Below are 17,808 nucleotides of genomic sequence, written 5' to 3'. Positions count from 1 at the left end.
CTGCATGTCTCTTAACAGCCGAGTCATCTCTCCAGCGTCAGCAAGAGAAATAGCTCTACTTTGTTCATTTGAGCAGAGGTGTTGTGATCCAGACCTGTCCCATTAGGTCCTTTCTCCAGCATTGTTGCCTGGGGGACTCATCTTTCAGTACTTGAATTCTGGGGGAATGCACTCAAGCCACAGTGACGGTTTAATTATGATTTTGTGTTTCTGAGAACACACCCTGTTTCTTCTGTGCTCTGGCCAACAAAGAGTTGATTATAAGACATTGGAAGCTGAAGACCTCAGAATGTTGCTGGTCTCTTTGTAGGTTCCCAACACTGTTGCTTGGTTATCCTTTCTTATTTCTTCTTGAAGGGCTAAAAAAATGCTAATGTATCATTTCATTTCTAATCTCACCCCAAAGATAACATGCTTATCCGTTCTTTTGCCTTTTGTAATTTCCTATTGTCTGGAAACCATTACCCCTTATTTGTCTTAGAGGTCAGCCTTGTTCTTTGTTCAGCTGCATAGTATTCTGCTGCATGTATGTATGCATGTCCATGCACACTCACACACATACTCACACCCACTCACTCACAGTTTTACACAGTTTCACACTCACATCTACTCACGCACAGAGACACACACACACTCACACATCTTACCACCCACCATATCCTTGACACTATGTGTTAACCGTTTAGACATTTAGGTAGTTTTTGGTATTTTGCAATAATAAACAATACTATAGCTAATAATCTTTGAGTGTGTATTTTCATTTTACTGATGTATTTTCAGGGGGAATTTCTAGAAGAGAAATGATTGAAATGGAGGCTAATTGAATATGTAAACTTGACAGCTGTTAAATGTCCTCACTCCTTTCCCCAAACAAAGCCTTGCATCAGAGTATAGTATCAAGTGCCCTAAATCCTTGCCATTCAGGTGCATTTAAAATCGTAATTCAGTGTGTCTTTAATTTGCATTTCCATAATCTTGATGATGAAGTTGAGGGATCTTTGTGGAGCAAAGTGACTTTAACGTCCAGGTCACTGCTGAATAGCACAAATCCTGGCTAGATTTGGAATTTAGTAAAAGTCAGTAAAAGATAGCTAGTCTTTTTTTCTGAATGGAGAATGGATTCCCACTCTTGGAAAGACATGTTTTTTTGGGTGGCTGTACCTTTATGTGTTTCTGTTTGTCTTGGTGCTTCTAGGTTGGACAGGTTCACGGTGGACTGATGGGGATCATTCAGAGAGCCATGGTTAAGGCTTGTCCACACGTCTGGTTTGAGCGCTCAGAAATGAAGGACCGACACCTGGTTACTAAGAGGTAAACAGTATAGATCCTTGACCTTCATTGGAGTAACAGAGGAGCTGATTGACTTGGGTCTTTTGGCCAGACACCACCCCCCCACATACACACACACACACACACACACACACACACACACACACACACAGAGAGAGAGAGAGAGAGAGAGAGAGAGAGAGAGAGAGAGAGAGAGAGAGAGAGAGAGAGAGAGAAACACAGAGAGAAACACAGAGAGAGAAACAAAGTCCTGAAAAGTTCTGTTTTTCTGGAGTCATTAATAGAACTGATGTATAATTCTGTAGTGGAGGGGTGGGGATACATGGCTGCCCAGGACCAGACTGGAAAGCTGTGACTTGAGTACAGTCGAGTAGTCACTGAACTTTTACAAGTTTAAGGTCACCACCTTGAGGGTTAGATATTGATCAGTTATTTGCTGAATAAATGATTGTTTTTGCTGAATGGCCTCTGCCACTCAAATCTAGTTACCAGAAAGCTGATAATCACTGTTTTTTCTTTCTGTCACTGTCAAAAAGCACACTAGGAGATCAACTTACCAGGGGGAAGGAAGGGTTTATTTTGTCACTGGTTTCAGGGGGGGGGGTAGTCAGTGCCTGGTCTCTTGGCTCTTGTGCGTGGGCTTGTGACTACACAGTAAACTGAAAGTTCGTGGCAAAGGAAATCTGTTCCCATCATGGGGACAGGGAAACAAGAGGGAGTGGAAGGAGCAGGGTCTGAACCTTCCCGCTGAGGGCGAGCACCCCGCCTCCTAAAGGCTGTCACCCCTCAGTAGTACCATGCGACAGGTACATCCAAACTACAGCAGATCTTTATGGAAATGGAGGGAGGAGGCTCTATCTGGGGCTTTGTGTAGATGAACCCTACAGGAAGAAAGCTTTGGAAAAGCCTTCCCAGAAGAGGCTGTGCTCGCTGCTTTTAGACATGCAGGGTTGCCAAGTTCCTGGTGAAAACCAATTTCCACTCTATGGAGCCCAGGCTACACTTACTCTTGCTATCTTCCTGTCTCTGCCTCCTGAGTACCGGGATTACCATATCTGGTTTATGGTGTTTGATTTCATAGGAAAGTTCATCCAGACTCATTTGAGGGCTTCCTCACTTAACAGCCATGATGCAGACAGATCAAGCATGCTCAGAATTCCCCCCCCCTTTTTCCCTACACAAGGAATTATTACCACATAGGGAAGGGCAGAGTGCTAATGGCACATGGCTATCTAGAAATCCCTTTTAAGAGTAGACAGACGCTGAACTTGATAGTACATACCTATAGTCCCGGGACTTGGAATCAGGAGGTCAGGAGTTTAAGTTTATTCTTGCCTACATAGTGAGTTCAAGGCCAGCCTGAGCTAATGAGACCCTGTCGTAAACAAAGTAGGATGAAGTTAACAAAACTCACTCAGAGAGAGGGGGAAGAGTGACTTTTATCTCCTTTCCTTTGTTACTTATTTCTGGTCTTAGTACTTATTTCCCCCTTGCTAACAGGAAGTGAAGAAGAAGGATTCTCATCTCTTTGTCTCTTAAGATCGACTCACAAATCCTTTATTTTTTGCTTACAGACTAAGAGAACATGTTGCTGATAAGAAAAAGTTGCCCATATTAATCTTCCCTGAAGGTAAGAGCAGAGGCTGCCTCAGGCTGCAGCTGATGGCAGCAAACCATCTGAGGAACACTCTAGCCTTGGTGCTTTAGAGGAGCTGCCTTAGCGGAAGGGATGGATGCCTTTCACTTCTTGCTTTCTGATGAGCCACAGAACCTATTTGATTTTTTTTTATTTCAAGACAGGGCTTCTCTGTTTAATATTAACTCTGGCTGCCTCGGAACTTTCTTTGTAGACCAGACTGGTCTTGAACTCACAGAGATCCACCTTTCTCTGCCTCCTGAGCACTGGGAATAAAGGTGTGCACCACCACTGCCAGGTGATGAGCCACTACCACTCGGTGCCTATTTGATTTTTAAAGTAACTTTTCCATAGTGGTATTAAACAGCATGGTCTATGACTTTGCAGGTGTTAGTCTTGAAATGTGTTGAAATAGTCGATTGCTGTGATGGGGTTGTTGCTAAGTGTTCAGTGGCGGTGAACTTTGCTGTTAAAATTGCTCAAAACCTTTTGTTTTTGAAGCAAGGGTTGACTTTCGAAGTGGCACTAAATTATCTGCTGTTTGGATGATGTTTAGAATTGTAGAAAAGTAAATTTGGGGCCAGCGAGATGGTTTAGTAGGTAGGGAAGCTTGCCTGTAAGCCTAATGGCCTGAGTTCAGTGTCTAGGACACACAGGAGGAAGAGAGGCATGACTCCCTCATGTTGTACTCTGACCTCCAAATGTATGCATGCACATAAAAAAAAATGTAACAATCTTTAGAGCAATTCCTTTTAAATTTTGTTTTTAAAAAGAGATTTACTTCCTCACATCCTGTGCCAGGTACCTGCATCAACAATACTTCAGTCATGATGTTTAAAAAGGGAAGTTTTGAAATCGGAGGGACCATATATCCAGTGGCAATAAAGGTAAAATTAGAATTTTAAAGGGGGGAAGCATTGGATTGTGAACTTTATTTGATATTGTTGCAAATTTAAAACGTGCAAGAATAAAGAACACTATTATTCAGTTCCTTTGGGTCTATGTATTTTACATTTTGTGCTCATTCTCTCCAGATAGATAGTTGACAATTGATAGACAGACAATAGGTTCATGCTGGTAGATGACATACAGATGCACAGGTAGTGGGTAGATAGTGAGACAGAGATAGGTAGACAGACAACACATAGATGGCTGGACAGATGGACAGACAGCATGACTGCAGCAGAGGTTATATTAATACTAAAGACCCAGTGGTGGGCAAATCTGATCAATCCCTGCTTGATTGATTGACTTTCTAATTAAGTGTGGGGTCACGTATCTGGGAGGCGTGCAAACAGCTTCTGTAGTGCAGCTCTCTGGGCTCTATTTAGCAAAGTGGTTGGTTAATGGAAGGCATTAGTGGGGTTGGCTTAGTTCCTGTGAAAGTCTATCCAGTGCAGTAAATTCTCTTGGGTCCAATAGACTCATTTATCTTTCCACCTGCAAACAGTGGTTTGGATGAGAGAAGCCAGAATGGAGTTAATGGCTGCCATATCTTGCCTTTTTTTTTCCCTCTTCTTAGTATAACCCCCAATTTGGTGATGCATTCTGGAACAGCAGCAAATATGGCATGGTGAGCTACTTGCTTCGAATAATGACCAGCTGGGCCATCGTCTGTGACGTGTGGTACATGCCTCCCATGACCAGAGAGGTATCACTGAGACAATTTCCAGTCTTTGATGCTTATTTAATCAGATAAAAGCAAGAAAATCTTTGCCTAAATAAGGCCTTGGGTATTTCCATTACTCCCATCAAGCTTTGTTCTGTTCTTTGTGAACAGGTTGTTTCTTGTTAATGTATTTAGTCATATAGAAAAAAATGAAAATGGTTATGAGACATTTTAAGGTGTTTAAAAACTTCATACTCAAGATGTGTAACTTTTTCATTTAACTAGGAAGGAGAAGATGCGGTTCAGTTTGCAAACAGGGTTAAATCTGCTATTGCTGTACAAGGAGGACTGACTGAACTTCCTTGGTAAGAATCCTCTCAGAAGCAATTGTCTTCTTTTGTGTGTGTGTGTGTGTGTGTGTGTGTGTGTGTGTGTGTGTGCGTGTGTGTAACAAAATTGCACTGGTTAGCCACAGATTTGGCAAAAAGTACGCAACAGACTTAAATAAAAGAAAGCTTTTCTCTTCCACTTAAGCATGGGAGGTTCAGGCTGGCATAACAGTTGGCCTCAAACTCACAGAGATCTGCCTGCCCCTGCCTCCACAGAGCAGGGATTAAGGCATGCGCCACCACTGCCAAGCAGGTGTGTCTATCTTATCGCCCAAGATAGTAGTTCTATGTTCCCGCAGTGTGCACAGCATATGGCTGACTGGAGGGGGGGTCCTTGAAAAAGGACACATCCATTTCCATAGGCGCACATACTGGAAACTGCACAAGTAACAAACTTGTATCATTTGCTCTAAGTCTTGGGGTAGCAAAGAAAACTGGACAATGTAGTGTTTGCTCCAGGTGTTCATGTTCTTAGGTATAAAACGAGGATTCTATTACTGAAGAAGGGAGAGGGAGCTTGGCTTTGCAGGCAGGGCTGTCTGAGTTTCATCCTCACTGTAACTAACTGTATTAGAAAACTTAAGAACTGGAAGAAAGGAAGAAAATATTTTGGTGATGCATAACTATAGCTTTCACTTTTATTTATTTATTTTTTGATCTGAGGAAGGTTAATGTAAGTGCATGCATTGGTCAGCTTGAGCTGCCATAACACAATAGCACAGAGTGATGCCTTCACAGAATTTGTTTTATCTAAGTTCCAAAGGCTAGAGGTCTGAGCTTAGGGTCCTGCACAGACGGTTTCTGGTGAGGGCTCTTCCCCGTGTTTCTGAAGGCAGCTTTCTCCATGGCTCTTTACCTTTTCTCAGTGCTGGCATGAAGAAAGCAAGCTCTCCAGTGTCCCTTGTTATAAGGATACCAGCTTCACTATTAGGGCCCCACCCTTTTGACCTCATCCAACCCTAATGATGCCCTAAAGTCCTCGTTGTCAAATATTGGGGGGGGGGAGTTGGCTTCAATTTATAAATTTGTGAGGATAGGAATATTCAGATTAAAGCAGTGAGCAGTGAGGGTTAATTATACCCACCATGTAGTGGGAGGTCAGTCCTCATATGAGCAGGCTGTCAACAAACAGTCCAGCAAGTTCAGTGAAGTCTCTATGACCTGTCTGGATATTTCAAGACACTTTATATGAAGCACTCTATTGAGGCAATTGTAGTGATGTTCTAGGATTTGATTTCTGCATTAATAGCAACCAAAAATATCCTCAGCATGGGGGATCAGGGTTATTTGGGGGCTACTTCTTCAAAGATGGTCTGGCTAGCATGTTATATATATTCTTTTATCTAATCGTAGGGCAAATATATTTGCCCACTTACCTATTTTGAAACTAGCTAATTTATACCACCCCAGCTTATTTCTGGCAAACACTGTGCTTTTTTGATGCTAATTTTCATAGCAAAAAAGTAATTTTAGACATTGCTATGCTAATTAACCAACTTTGAAAGTTGATGGGAGGTGAAAGTAGATGCCAGACGACTCCCAGGGGGTATGAATTCTTGAGTGACAGCAGCTGATTTGTTCTAAGTCACAGGCTAAAATGAACATTTTACATTATGCAATCTAATCTGGAAATGCTAAACTGGCAAACACTGTAACATCACAAAACTCCAGGCTTCCCTGAGGCTAAAGGTGTCTCAGAGATTCTTCAGCTTTGTATGTAACCACCTTCCTCATTTTCCTGCTCTTAAAACCACTTTTTCCAAAGCTTCCTCTTACACAACATGCTAGCCCTGTCTGAGGCTATTACGAAAAGCTTGTGGCTGTGGCTGTGGTCTCAGACCCAGGGAGAGAAGCAAGTGAGCGCGTGTACACACACACACACACACACACACACACACACACACACACACACACACACACGGAGGGAGGGAGGGAAAGAGAGAGACAGAGAGAGCAAGCAGTCAGCCACACTCTGTTGTGATCTTCACCTCTAATCCTAGTATTGAGAGACAGAGGCAGGAGGATTCCCATGAGTTCCAGGGCTACCTAGACTGAATAGTGAATTTCAAGCCAGCCTGAGCTACAGAATAAGACCCTGTCTCACAAAAACAAAACAAAACACACATACCAAAACAAATTCTTTGAACTTTCCATCTTCCCATTTCCTATTACTGGATTACTTTTAACTACCTGGCATTTTTTTTTTTTTTTTTTTTTTTTTTTTTTTGTCTGGAAGGGCCTTCCTGCCTTTCTGGATATATTTTTCATCCATCTGCTGAAACTATGAGAACATGTCTAGACTGATTTCTTTGCAGATGAATGAGAACTGCTGTGTGATTTTTTTTTTTTTTTTTTTGGCTTCTTGCTCTATGATCTTAAGCTGGCTGTTAGTGGCTACATGTTTCTCAAAGAACTAAGATCTGCTGTTACTGCAGTGGGGAGTTTGATAGACTTTGAAGCTTCTGGAGGTGAGAGATCATAGATGAGGTGGTTCACTGGGTGGCTGTGTCCAAAGGTGATGCCAGGAGGCTTAAGAACAGGCGTTAGCAACACCACCAGCGCTTGTCTTATTATTGTCTAGTTTGGTTCGGGCCTTAGTAGAACAGAAAGCCTTTCTTCTCTCGCCTTCTCCTTTACTTCTCACGACTCAAAGTCCATGTAATCCTACGAATAATCACAGGTGGCTCAGTTGGAGAAAAGAGGTTTATGTGTACCTGTAGTTTTATTTCATGGGAACTTCCCATTCCTGATCTCCTGTAAAACTGTGAGCTGAGGTCCATTTTCAAGTTAAGGCTGTGCTTTAGGCCTGACGCTGTGAACCTGAACATTGTACTGGCTTCAGGCACGTGTCTGTATGAAGGTCAAGTTCCATCCCTGTGGTATCTGTGTACACATGATCATTCGGCACTGTTAGAACTTGACTAACTGGGCTCAAGTTCAACAGTCCCAATAGAAGCAAGCAAGTGCTCTGCCTCCTCCCACCAGGAGTTAAAGTCTAGCATATTATAATGGGGAGGAGTAAGCAATTGCTGTTAGTGTGGTTTCCTCCCACCTCTCCTAGTTTTGCTGTTCCTTGTGTCCAAAGAAGGAAAGACACTCAGAGCCCTTATAACCCAGACAGGTCTTGTGGTTCATAGCTGTGGAGAGTTCAATGATTCAAAGCTCCAAGTTCAGGAAAGCTATTTGCATCGTACTAACTTCTGTCAAATGCAGCTTACGATTTTGTTGTTTGTTTTATCTTGAATATGTTTTGGACTATAAAAGTATGAATATGTTTTGAATAAAAATAGAGTTGTTAGTCATAGGGTTAGATTTGAATAGCTATCAAGTAATTTATTTTTTTAAGAAATTTGCCTGTTTATAACCCATGCATGGACAGTACTCTCATCATTTTGTGTGTGTGTATTTACAACTTTCATGGGGTTTCTCAGCAAGACACAGACAATGGAAAAACTAACATTTGGTTTTCCAAGAATCAGAGAAATACCTTAATAATCCTTGTTTCTATTTAAATATTGCGTACAGCAGCTCTAAATTTTGAAACAAAATGGAATAGAAGCTAGGGATGTAGCTCAGTGGAAGAGTGTTTACATGTCATGCACAAAGCCCTGAGTTCAATTCCCAGTACCAGAAAATAACTGCCTCTTCAGGGGAGACGTGCATGCAGGCGGTATTACTCTCCATTTGTTTGTTTTTCGAAACCGGGTTTCTCTGTGGCTTTGGAGCCTGTCCTGGAACTCACTTTGCAGATCAGGCTGGCCTCGAACTCACAGAGATCCACCTGCCTCTGAGATTAAAGGCTATACTCCACAGCTATACTCCATGTTTGCCAAGCTTAGAGAGAGTGTGTTCTTTGCCCAAAGGAACACACACTTGGTCATTTGTAGAGCAGAAACCAGAATCTGCCCTTCCTGTTTCTATTAAGCATCCTGTACCACGAGGCCCATTTCCACCTGGCCCATCTCCTCACTGGCAGAGTATCTTTCCTATATGTAACTTTCTGTCTGCAGGGATGGAGGGCTGAAGAGAGCAAAGGTGAAGGACACCTTTAAGGAAGAACAGCAGAAGAATTACAGCAAGATGATCGTGGGCAATGGATCTCCCAGCCTGGAACTGGACTGACACACTTCCCATAACTGGCCTTTAGAAGTGAAGTTTTATAACATCGTTTCGTTGTGTGTCTTTTGCTTGTTTATTGCTAATCTTTTCTACTGGATGATAGTCTCTACCTCTTCACGCCAGAGGCAGAACCCACAGGTGCCCTTTTCTGACATCGTTGTTATAGTGTGGGCTCAATGAATGAAAAGGCCGATTCTTGAGTGGAAAAAGACTCTGCCTTTTGTAAAATGATGTGTCGTTGATGATTGGATGAAATATTTGTGTGTAAAGAGCTTCTAGAGTGTTTTGGAATTTGTTAATAAGGTAATTCTCAAAACAACTCCAAATTGCAGTTCGATTTCCTTTAATCTCATCTAGTATTATTATTATTATTATTATTATTATTATTATTATTTTAAATTCTTTTGAGGCAGGGTCTTATTTATGTATCCCAGGCTGGCTTCACACTCACTATGTACCAAGACTGGCCGGGAAATTTTGACTTCTAGGCTCCACTTCTCACATGGATTGCAGGCCTGTGTCACCACACCTAGCTGTGAGATCACATCACAATGCATTCCCATTAAGGCCACAATCATGGTTACATTCTTCTATACGGTTGAGAGAGAAATGGAGGATTGTTTTTAGGGGAAAGGACAACTTTGTGGTCACCTGATCTGAAAGGAATGGAATGGAGATAATGGAGATTATTTTCCCTTATGTGCTGAAAGGGAGGTTGATTGGTTAGAGTCATTTAAGAAACTTGTAGGAGTGTCGTTTGTTCCCACAATACATATCATGCAGCCACATTGGGAAATGCACGGTTAGCTTTTCTTGTTTATATACTAAAGATCTCCTGTCCTTTTTTTTTTTTTTTTTGTTTTGTTTTGTTTTTTTGTTTTTTTGTAACCAAAATGTTTTTCAAAGGGAAGAAGCCTTTAGAAAAATAATGACACTATCTTCAGTATGAAGGAGTGTGTGTGTGTGTGTGGAGCTTGCCTCCTGTCCTTCACCAACCTTACTGTAGTGGTTTAGTCCTAGCCTTTCCCAGTCGTTTAAGCAGGAACCTAAGTGGTATAATTACCTTTTGGAAACTGAGCCTTAACATGTATAAAGGGGAAACAAGTATTCTCCGAGTCCAATAGCATGAACAATATTTGATAGCAGTGTATTTCTGCTGTGAGCTCTTGAGGCTGTTAGCTCAAGAGTACCCTGTACAGAAAGTAAACCGTGGTACTGATTATGAATAAATTTTATATTTTTAAACGAGTGTTCCGTTTTTCTTCCTCTGTTTCTCCCCCTTTTCCTGTAACAAACTAGTGTTGTTTTTGTTTCCATGACAAATTTTATTGGACATGCTCTGGTTAGTTTTATGTCAATTGGACACACTGAGTTGTCAGAGAGGAGGTAGCCTAAATAGGGAAAATGTGTCCTTACAGGTAGGCCTTAGGCAAGCCTGTGGGGTGTTTTCTTAATTAGTGATGGGGGGTGGGGTGGAAGGGCACAGCCCACGGTGGGTGGGGCCATCCTTGTGCTGTGATCCTGGGTTCCATGAGAAACCAGGTTGAGCAAGCCATGAGGAATGAGTCAGTGAGCAGCTCCCTCCATGGCCTCTGCCATGCCATTGCCCAGCTCCTGCCTCCAGATTCCTGCCCTCACTGCTTTTGATAAGGAACTGTGATTCTCTCCCCTCATTGCTTTTGGTCACGGTGTTTCATCACAGCAGTAATGATCCTGACTAAGACACCTTGGTGTATGGCCTAGCTATTTGTAATCTGGCCCTTGAATCTCATCTTAAACAAAGTTGCAGGCCAGGGGTATTTTGCAGGTGAACTTAGGTAAGAAAATGTAATTGACTAGTTGGCAGGCTTGGCACTTAATATCAGTACTCCTCTAGATAATTAGATCCAAAGGGAACTACGCCGGGGTATTCCTCGTGGCCAGTGACAGGGTGTCCCTTGTGGCCAGTGGTGGGGTGTCCCTCGTGGTCAGTGTCTTTAGTCCCCGTCTGTTGTTGCTTCAGTTTGTTTCTTCCTAAAGCTGGAGCAGGGTGATTGTATCAGCACATATATCTGTGTTCCATTTACTTATTTTTTTTTCCTCAGAAAGAGATGTTCCCGTTTGTTTTAACATTCAGTATTCAGAAAGGCTTGAGTTACTAAATCCATTCCATGTTCCAGTTCTCAGAAAAGTTGCTGTGTTTGGACACGGATAAAGGGATAAAGCATGCCTTTCATAGAAAGCCTATGAGAGCCATAATGCTGTCATTTGTGCTGGCTGACGGAGTGCTGCTATTGAGACAGTGACTGTGGGGGAGTCATGTATTCCTATAGGAAGACTCTTACCCAGTATGAGGTTTGTGAGGACAGAGATGACACACAGCACGCAGGCCAGAGGAAAAACACAAATAAGAAGGCAGTCATGTTTAAGCTTCTACCTCAGATTTCTGGCTATGAGAAATTCATTCCTGGCATCTCATTGTAGTAGCACTAGACAACCAATGCAGATTAATCAAACGCCAGGAGCGAACACCCTCACTGAGGAACAAGAGGAAGCATGGGGCACAGTGGGAAGGATGCAAGCACCGCCCTGTTACTCCTACCGAGATGTACCAATCATGAGAACGCACAAGAGGCACCCGAGCCAAGGAAACCATACACAAGATAACTAGAGTATCACTTTCAAAATTATCAGACTCATAAATGCCAATGAAGGACTGAGGGAAGAGGTTGCATTTACCCATTGCTTAAGTAAAGTAACGGTCAAGCTGCAGTCCATCCTGGAGTAGTATGGAGCCTTAGGACTAACAGGCGGGCCCCAGGTATGCCTTGCCTAACTCCATGTAAATTTCTAGCATGGTACATTTACATGGTCTCTTTCTCCATGGAGACACAGGTCAACTGACATAGTAGGCAAAGCTGAGTTTTCCCAAACATCTGGTACCACTGGTTAGCCAAATTTCTGCAGAAATTTCTAGATAGGACTGGATTCTTAGAGTCATTTTTTTTTCTTATGTCCTAAGCAAAATTATGCTTCTGAAGGAACAGGCCCTGAGGTACTCACACCAGTGGTATAGTTAAAAGTTGACTTTTTTCTTTTTTCTTTTTCTTTTTTTTTTTTGGTTTTTCAAGACAGGGTCTCTCTGTATAGCTTTGGAGTCTGTCCTAGAACTCACTCTGTAGACCAGGCTGGCCTGGAAATTACAGAGATCCACCTGCCTCTGCCTCCCATGTGCTTGGTTTAAAGGTGTGCTCCACCAACACCTGGCAAAACCTTCCTTTTTTATTTAGACAGAAAAGAGATGATGGGGGATGTATTTCTGTATGCTGTGACTGTATGTTTCTCTTATTGGTTAAGGAATAAAGCTGTTTTGGCTAGTGGACAGGCAGGATTTAGCCAGGCAGGAAACCCAAACAGGGATAGAGAAAGGTAGTGTCAGGGAGATGCCATGTAACATCCCAGGAACCAAGAGGCCCAGGCATCTCTGTAAGCCAAGACCACATAGAGATACACAGATTAAGAGAAATGGATGAATAATTAACCAATAAGAAGCCTGATCTTCCAAAGAGTCTATAATTAATATAAGCCTCTGTGTTTATTTGAGACTAAATGGCTACAGGACTGGATGGGACAGAAACTTTTGTCTACATTAGACATAGCCTTAGAGCAAGGAATATGTAATTTCTAGGAGCCCTGCACCTCCTGCCTTCACTGTGGAACCCAACCCAATTTTGGCTCTGAAAATACAAAATGTCCACTGCAGATTTTGTTGAATATTTACAGAATGTAAACACTTCCCCAGGAATAGTTTTTGGGAATATAAAACTATTAAGCCAGTGTTAATCCCCTGGATCAGAGTAAGACCACTACCACGTTTTTTTTTTTTTTTTTTTTTTTTTTGTTTTTTGTTTTGTTTTGTTTTGTTTTTTTTTTTTTTTTTGAGCCAAATTTGAAGGAAACGTTATTAAATACTGACCAGGATGATGGACACTGGCCATGTCCATACCTGGGATTCTCAGAGAATGGCCGAAAATTACATTAGTCCTTTGCTTATAAAGGCAAATCCCACATGGCTATGCACTTCCCACCTTCATTCAACCAGGGGTAAGCATAAATCCTTACATACTTCCCACCTACACACCTCCTGCCTATATGTGACCAAACACCTCATGTGTAGTTGGGGTAGCCAACCTTATTTCAGACATGAAAACACATGATTTGCTATCTTACATAAAGAACAGCCCCCAGGATGCTAGTAAGTTATCTGCCCTTGGGTAAGTGGGTCTTAGAGGTTAGAGGCATGTGTGTTTTCTAGATCTCTTAAGCCTGATAATTAAAACTTAAAACATAACATTAGTCCTCACACTAGATTAAATAATAACTACATCAAATTCGGCAGTGGATGGTCAATTGTGCCCAGGAGCTTCTGGAAATTTCCTCCCTGCTGCAGAGAAGGCAGTGTGGGTATCATCTGGGCCAATGATGGCTACTGTGGTGTGCAGGTTCCCAGGCAGCTGTTCAGCACATGTCCTCTGCAGGGCAGGGCAGACAGCCAGAGAGAGTCACTGAGAACTCATAAGACCCGGGGCAGTCTTGCCAGGAGTCTACTTCCCCCTTTTATGAGAGACAACAGAGAGAAATAAACATCTGGAGGTGCTGAATATCTCTCAGTGGGCCAACACCTTGTCGGCTAAGGGAAATCGCCACATTCGGTACCAAACACACATTTGTCTGAGCCAGAGTGGCTATCCCAGAGTGGGACACTCCACTCTCCTATCTGAACCTAGAAGGGATAACTCATTTGAACAGGAACTCGAAGGGACACTTTTGTCCTGGGAAGTGGAGGGTCCACAATGCTGTTGTTTCCCTTTCAGGGGAGCATAAGAAGGCAGACAAGTTAGCAGCTCATGTTTCAGGAGGAAATTCAACTTTATAGAACCACTCAGAACTCAACAGGAATGAACCACGTGGCCTTAAATAAAATGAGGTAAGAAGCATCAGTCTGGAGAGAGGGCTCAGTGGGTAGGACTGCTTGCTTCTCAGTCATGAAGAGGAGCGCCTGATCCGTCCCCCCACATTCTGGACTCTGCCAATGTGTCCATTCACACACAGACATTTAAATACATACACTGAGTACTTGGAAGTGATGAAAGAAAGAATCCCTTTCCGGTTCCTTACTGTGCCCTGGGAATACAAACGTTTTGGCTGCGCCTTCAACCTTTCCCCTCCATTCTCTTTTCTTCTATTTATAGCATGACTCCTTTGGCACATGTCTGGCTCAGGTTATTTGTGCTCTGTTCATTCTGGTTTGCTATTTTAAACACTGTGTGGAGGTCGTCGTGAGCTACAGTCATGTGTCTCGGCAGCAAAAGTCAGCTGCCAAGAAAGGCTCACTGAAGTGGTGTCCAAATCAGATTTTTTAGAAAGACTATATTTTTTCCAAGTAGATCCATGAATTCTTCTCAGATTTGTTTTAGAGCAAGTCACATTTATTTCCAAGATCTCATTTCTTTCTGACATAGTATTGTCAAAAAGTTGGTTCCTTCATTAAAAGAAAATTCAGTAAGTCAAAATCCTAAATCTAATTTCAACTTCTACTAAGAAAATAAATGGTGTCATAGCAGAAGTTTCAAGAATTGCTACATGCTCACACCTTCAAATTTGTTATCTTCTCTGCAATTTCTTTTACTTTAAACGATGTTTTAAAAAATTTTACTAATAAATTTCATTCTTTGGAAATTATGTGCTGATATGACAACCCTCCCCCATTACCTCCCTCTCCCCACTGTCAACCTTCCTACACCTCTACAAATCTCTTTCCCACACCCTGACTTTTGTTTTATCTTCCATGAGGTTAACTGTACCTGTGTGACTATGGATTTGGAACTGTCCAGCAGTATGTGGGTGGGTACATAAATTGGATAATATGCCTCCCCCTCCCAGAATCTGTTAACTGCTCATGAGCCCCTCTCCCGTCTCTAGCTGGCTGCTGGCTGGGGCAATCTTGTGCAGATAAAGTGCAAGTAACTGAGGTGGTATGGCCTCATGATTGCCATGGACATGTGGTGTGTATCTTACAGTGGTTACAGTCTTTCTGCAGCCTCTAATACAGTAAGCTCTATACAGTAAGCTCTGAGACTCAAGGGGTTGGTATAAGCATCTCCTTGAGGGCTCAACTATCGACTGTTACCATCAGCTGTTACTCATTCTCAGGAGCTTGTGTAGTCATGGGTCTCTGAATTCACTTCTGTTCATTGTAAATGGAGACTTCTCTGGTTAAGACCCAGTGGCCTTTGTCTGTGGGTGTGTACATAGATATTTAGAACAGTTTGATGCAGAAGGACCTCCACTAGGACCCAAGACTTCATGGGGTTTTGACTGGGTTTATAGTACCAGGCATGAGTTCCCTCTTGTGTGGCAGGCCTTGGTAGTGCATTCTCATATAGAAGATTTTGTTCTGCAACCCATGATGAACTTAAGAGAGTGGGTCACTGTAAATTGATCAAGAGCACACAGTCTTTACAGCATAAAGTCTGGGAAGGAAGTCTAAAAAGGAAGCAGACCAAGTTTGAGACAGGTTTGAAGTGCATCTAGCTGAAGGCAGGCCTGAAGGAAGCCCCTTCTCAGAGATCTACATGAAGAACCAAGAAGTGTGTGTTCTCTCCCCCTGACCTTCTGCTGCTGTGACCTGTTATAATAAACGCTGGAAGAACTTAGTTATGCTAGGTTGGCCTAGGGGGGGAAATAGAGTGGACCTTCTGGCAACAAATCAAATAACTTTTGGATTAATCACCTGTCCTGTAGTGTACCTTTCTGAGCAATCATTCATTCAGTTATTTATGTATGCATTCTTTGACCATTCATAGAAAAATGTTTTCTGGGCAATACAGAAATACCTTTCTACTTGAGTTCTTTGATCATTTCTCTGTCCCAAGATTGGCAACTTCAAATTGTCAGCTGGTGATGATCTTGTAGCCTTCTTCCTCCCTCCCTCCCTTCCTCCCTCCCTCCCTCCCTCCCTCCCTCCCTCCTTCCTTTCTCTTTCCTTCCTTCTTCCCTTCCCCTTCTTCCTTCCTCCTTCCTTCTCCCTTCATTCCTACCTCCTGCCTTCCTCCCTTCTTCCTTTGTTCCTTCCCTCCTTTTTTCCATCCTTCATTCCCCTGTTCTCCCTCCTTCCTCCCTTCCTCCTTCCTTTCTCCCCCTTTCTCCATTCTTCCTTCCTCTGTCCTTCCTCCTTCCTTTCTCCCTCCCTCCTCCCTCCATCCTTCTTCCCTCTTTCCTACCTTCCTCCTTCCTACCTTTTTCTTTTTTCTTCCTCTGAGACAGGGTTTCTCTGTGTAACAGGCCTGGCTTTCCTAGAACTCACTCTGTAGACCAGGCTTGCCTCAAACTCACAGAGTTCTGCTTGTCTCTGCCTTCTGAGTGCTGGGATTAAAAGCCCATCACCTGGCTTGTGTTCTTTCTTTTAGTCTTGGGTTAGCTGTCCCTACCTCTTGAAGTAGGGACCAGACCAGGCCCCAAATGGGTGAAGGAGGGTTTTGAGCACTGGCTTCTTCTTGTGAAGAGTTTGGCTGTAGCCCCCGTGTTGTGCACGGATGGGGGTAGAACTATAGATGTGCAGGAAGGTGGTTTCAAGAATTCAGAGTTGAAATAAGTGACTGATTGTCTTTACCTAATCCTCAGCAATGGACTTTCTACCAAAGCCAAGATATTTGCATGTTTTCCTGGAAGAGAAAGGTTCATCTGCTGCCGCTGCTGCTTTCACAGAATTGGTTAAGCTCATGGGTGTGTGGCCAATGGCATCATCTGCCTCTCAGCTTTTCTAGGTACAAAATGCATTGTAATTGCTGCTTTTTATTCAGCACAGCAGAAACTCTAACCCTGCAAGTAAATCATTATCCTCATTTTCAAATGAGAAAAGTGGAAGTCACCCAGTCTGGATAAGAGCCGGAGTTGTGACTGCGGCTGCGTATTAGTTACTTTTCTTCTACTCTTTCACTGATGCTGGTGGTGAGCTATCCACCTAGCCCACATCCATAGCACTGACCATACCCAAATGGGGGCGGACACAGCAGGGACATGACAGAGGGTTAGGTTAGGTCTGGGGTCCCGACCCAGCTGGCCCTCTCTTGGTTCACTGAGAGCAGCCTGGTGTGGAGCCTTGGATTGGGAACTTGTGGGTCATCTGTTTCTTGTGTAAGAGACTTCTCCCCGAATAAAATTAATAACCTATGTCAAGCCTAGCCCCTTGTGTCTTAATCTGTGTACCAGCTTCCAGCAATAGCTGCTTTTTCACATTCGCTGCCTTTCTCATCATCATTGCCCCCTTAACAGCTCCTCCTACTTGAGTAACTCTCCTAAGTTCTCCATTTCCCTTCTCCGTTGTTTTCTCTGGAGACACCTCAAACTTTGTTGTCCCCTTTCCTTCCCCCTACACACAACAGGATTCTCCTATAGAATATCTTAATTGGGGCTGGACATATAACCAGCTCAGTGGTTAAGAGTGTTTGCTGTCTACACATGAAGACCTAAGTCTGGATGCATGCAACTTCAACCCACGCAGTCATTACATTCTGTATCATTCCTTCTTGCTAGCTCACTCTAGCGTATTGATTCTCAACCTGTCAGGCAGAACCCAATTAGCAATCTTGTATCTCCAAAAATATTTACACTGTGATTCATAATAGAGGCAAAGCTAAAGTCATGAAGTAGCAATAAAAATAATTGGTTGGGGATGCCACAGCATTAGGAGCCATATTAAAGGGTCACAGTGTTAGGAAGATTGC

The 17,808-nt window shown here is 42.9% G+C and overlaps 1 protein-coding gene across 4 annotated transcripts in view; it reads left to right on the top strand.

Moving 5' to 3' along the window:
- Nucleotides 1–17,808, top strand: part of Gpat3 (glycerol-3-phosphate acyltransferase 3) — a 258,642-nt gene that overhangs the window by 39,921 nt on the left and 200,913 nt on the right. For 3 of the 4 annotated variants that reach the window (XM_051198114.1, XM_051198113.1, XM_051198115.1), the window contains 6 exons: nucleotides 1,196–1,311; nucleotides 2,865–2,920; nucleotides 3,728–3,813; nucleotides 4,449–4,577; nucleotides 4,821–4,900; nucleotides 8,935–9,362. In XM_051198114.1, the coding sequence (XP_051054071.1) occupies nucleotides 1,196–1,311; nucleotides 2,865–2,920; nucleotides 3,728–3,813; nucleotides 4,449–4,577; nucleotides 4,821–4,900; nucleotides 8,935–9,046 (579 nt within the window). In that variant the 3' untranslated portion in view covers nucleotides 9,047–9,362. Of the gene's footprint in view, nucleotides 1–1,195; nucleotides 1,312–2,864; nucleotides 2,921–3,727; nucleotides 3,814–4,448; nucleotides 4,578–4,820; nucleotides 4,901–8,934; nucleotides 9,363–17,808 lie in introns of those variants that run through there. The other variant, XR_007835362.1, reaches the window with a different exon arrangement.

Source organism: Phodopus roborovskii, unplaced genomic scaffold, assembly GCF_943737965.1.
Source record: "Phodopus roborovskii unplaced genomic scaffold, PHOROB, whole genome shotgun sequence".
NCBI lineage: Eukaryota > Metazoa > Chordata > Mammalia > Rodentia > Cricetidae > Phodopus > Phodopus roborovskii.
This window is presented reverse-complemented; position numbering and strand designations above follow the sequence as displayed.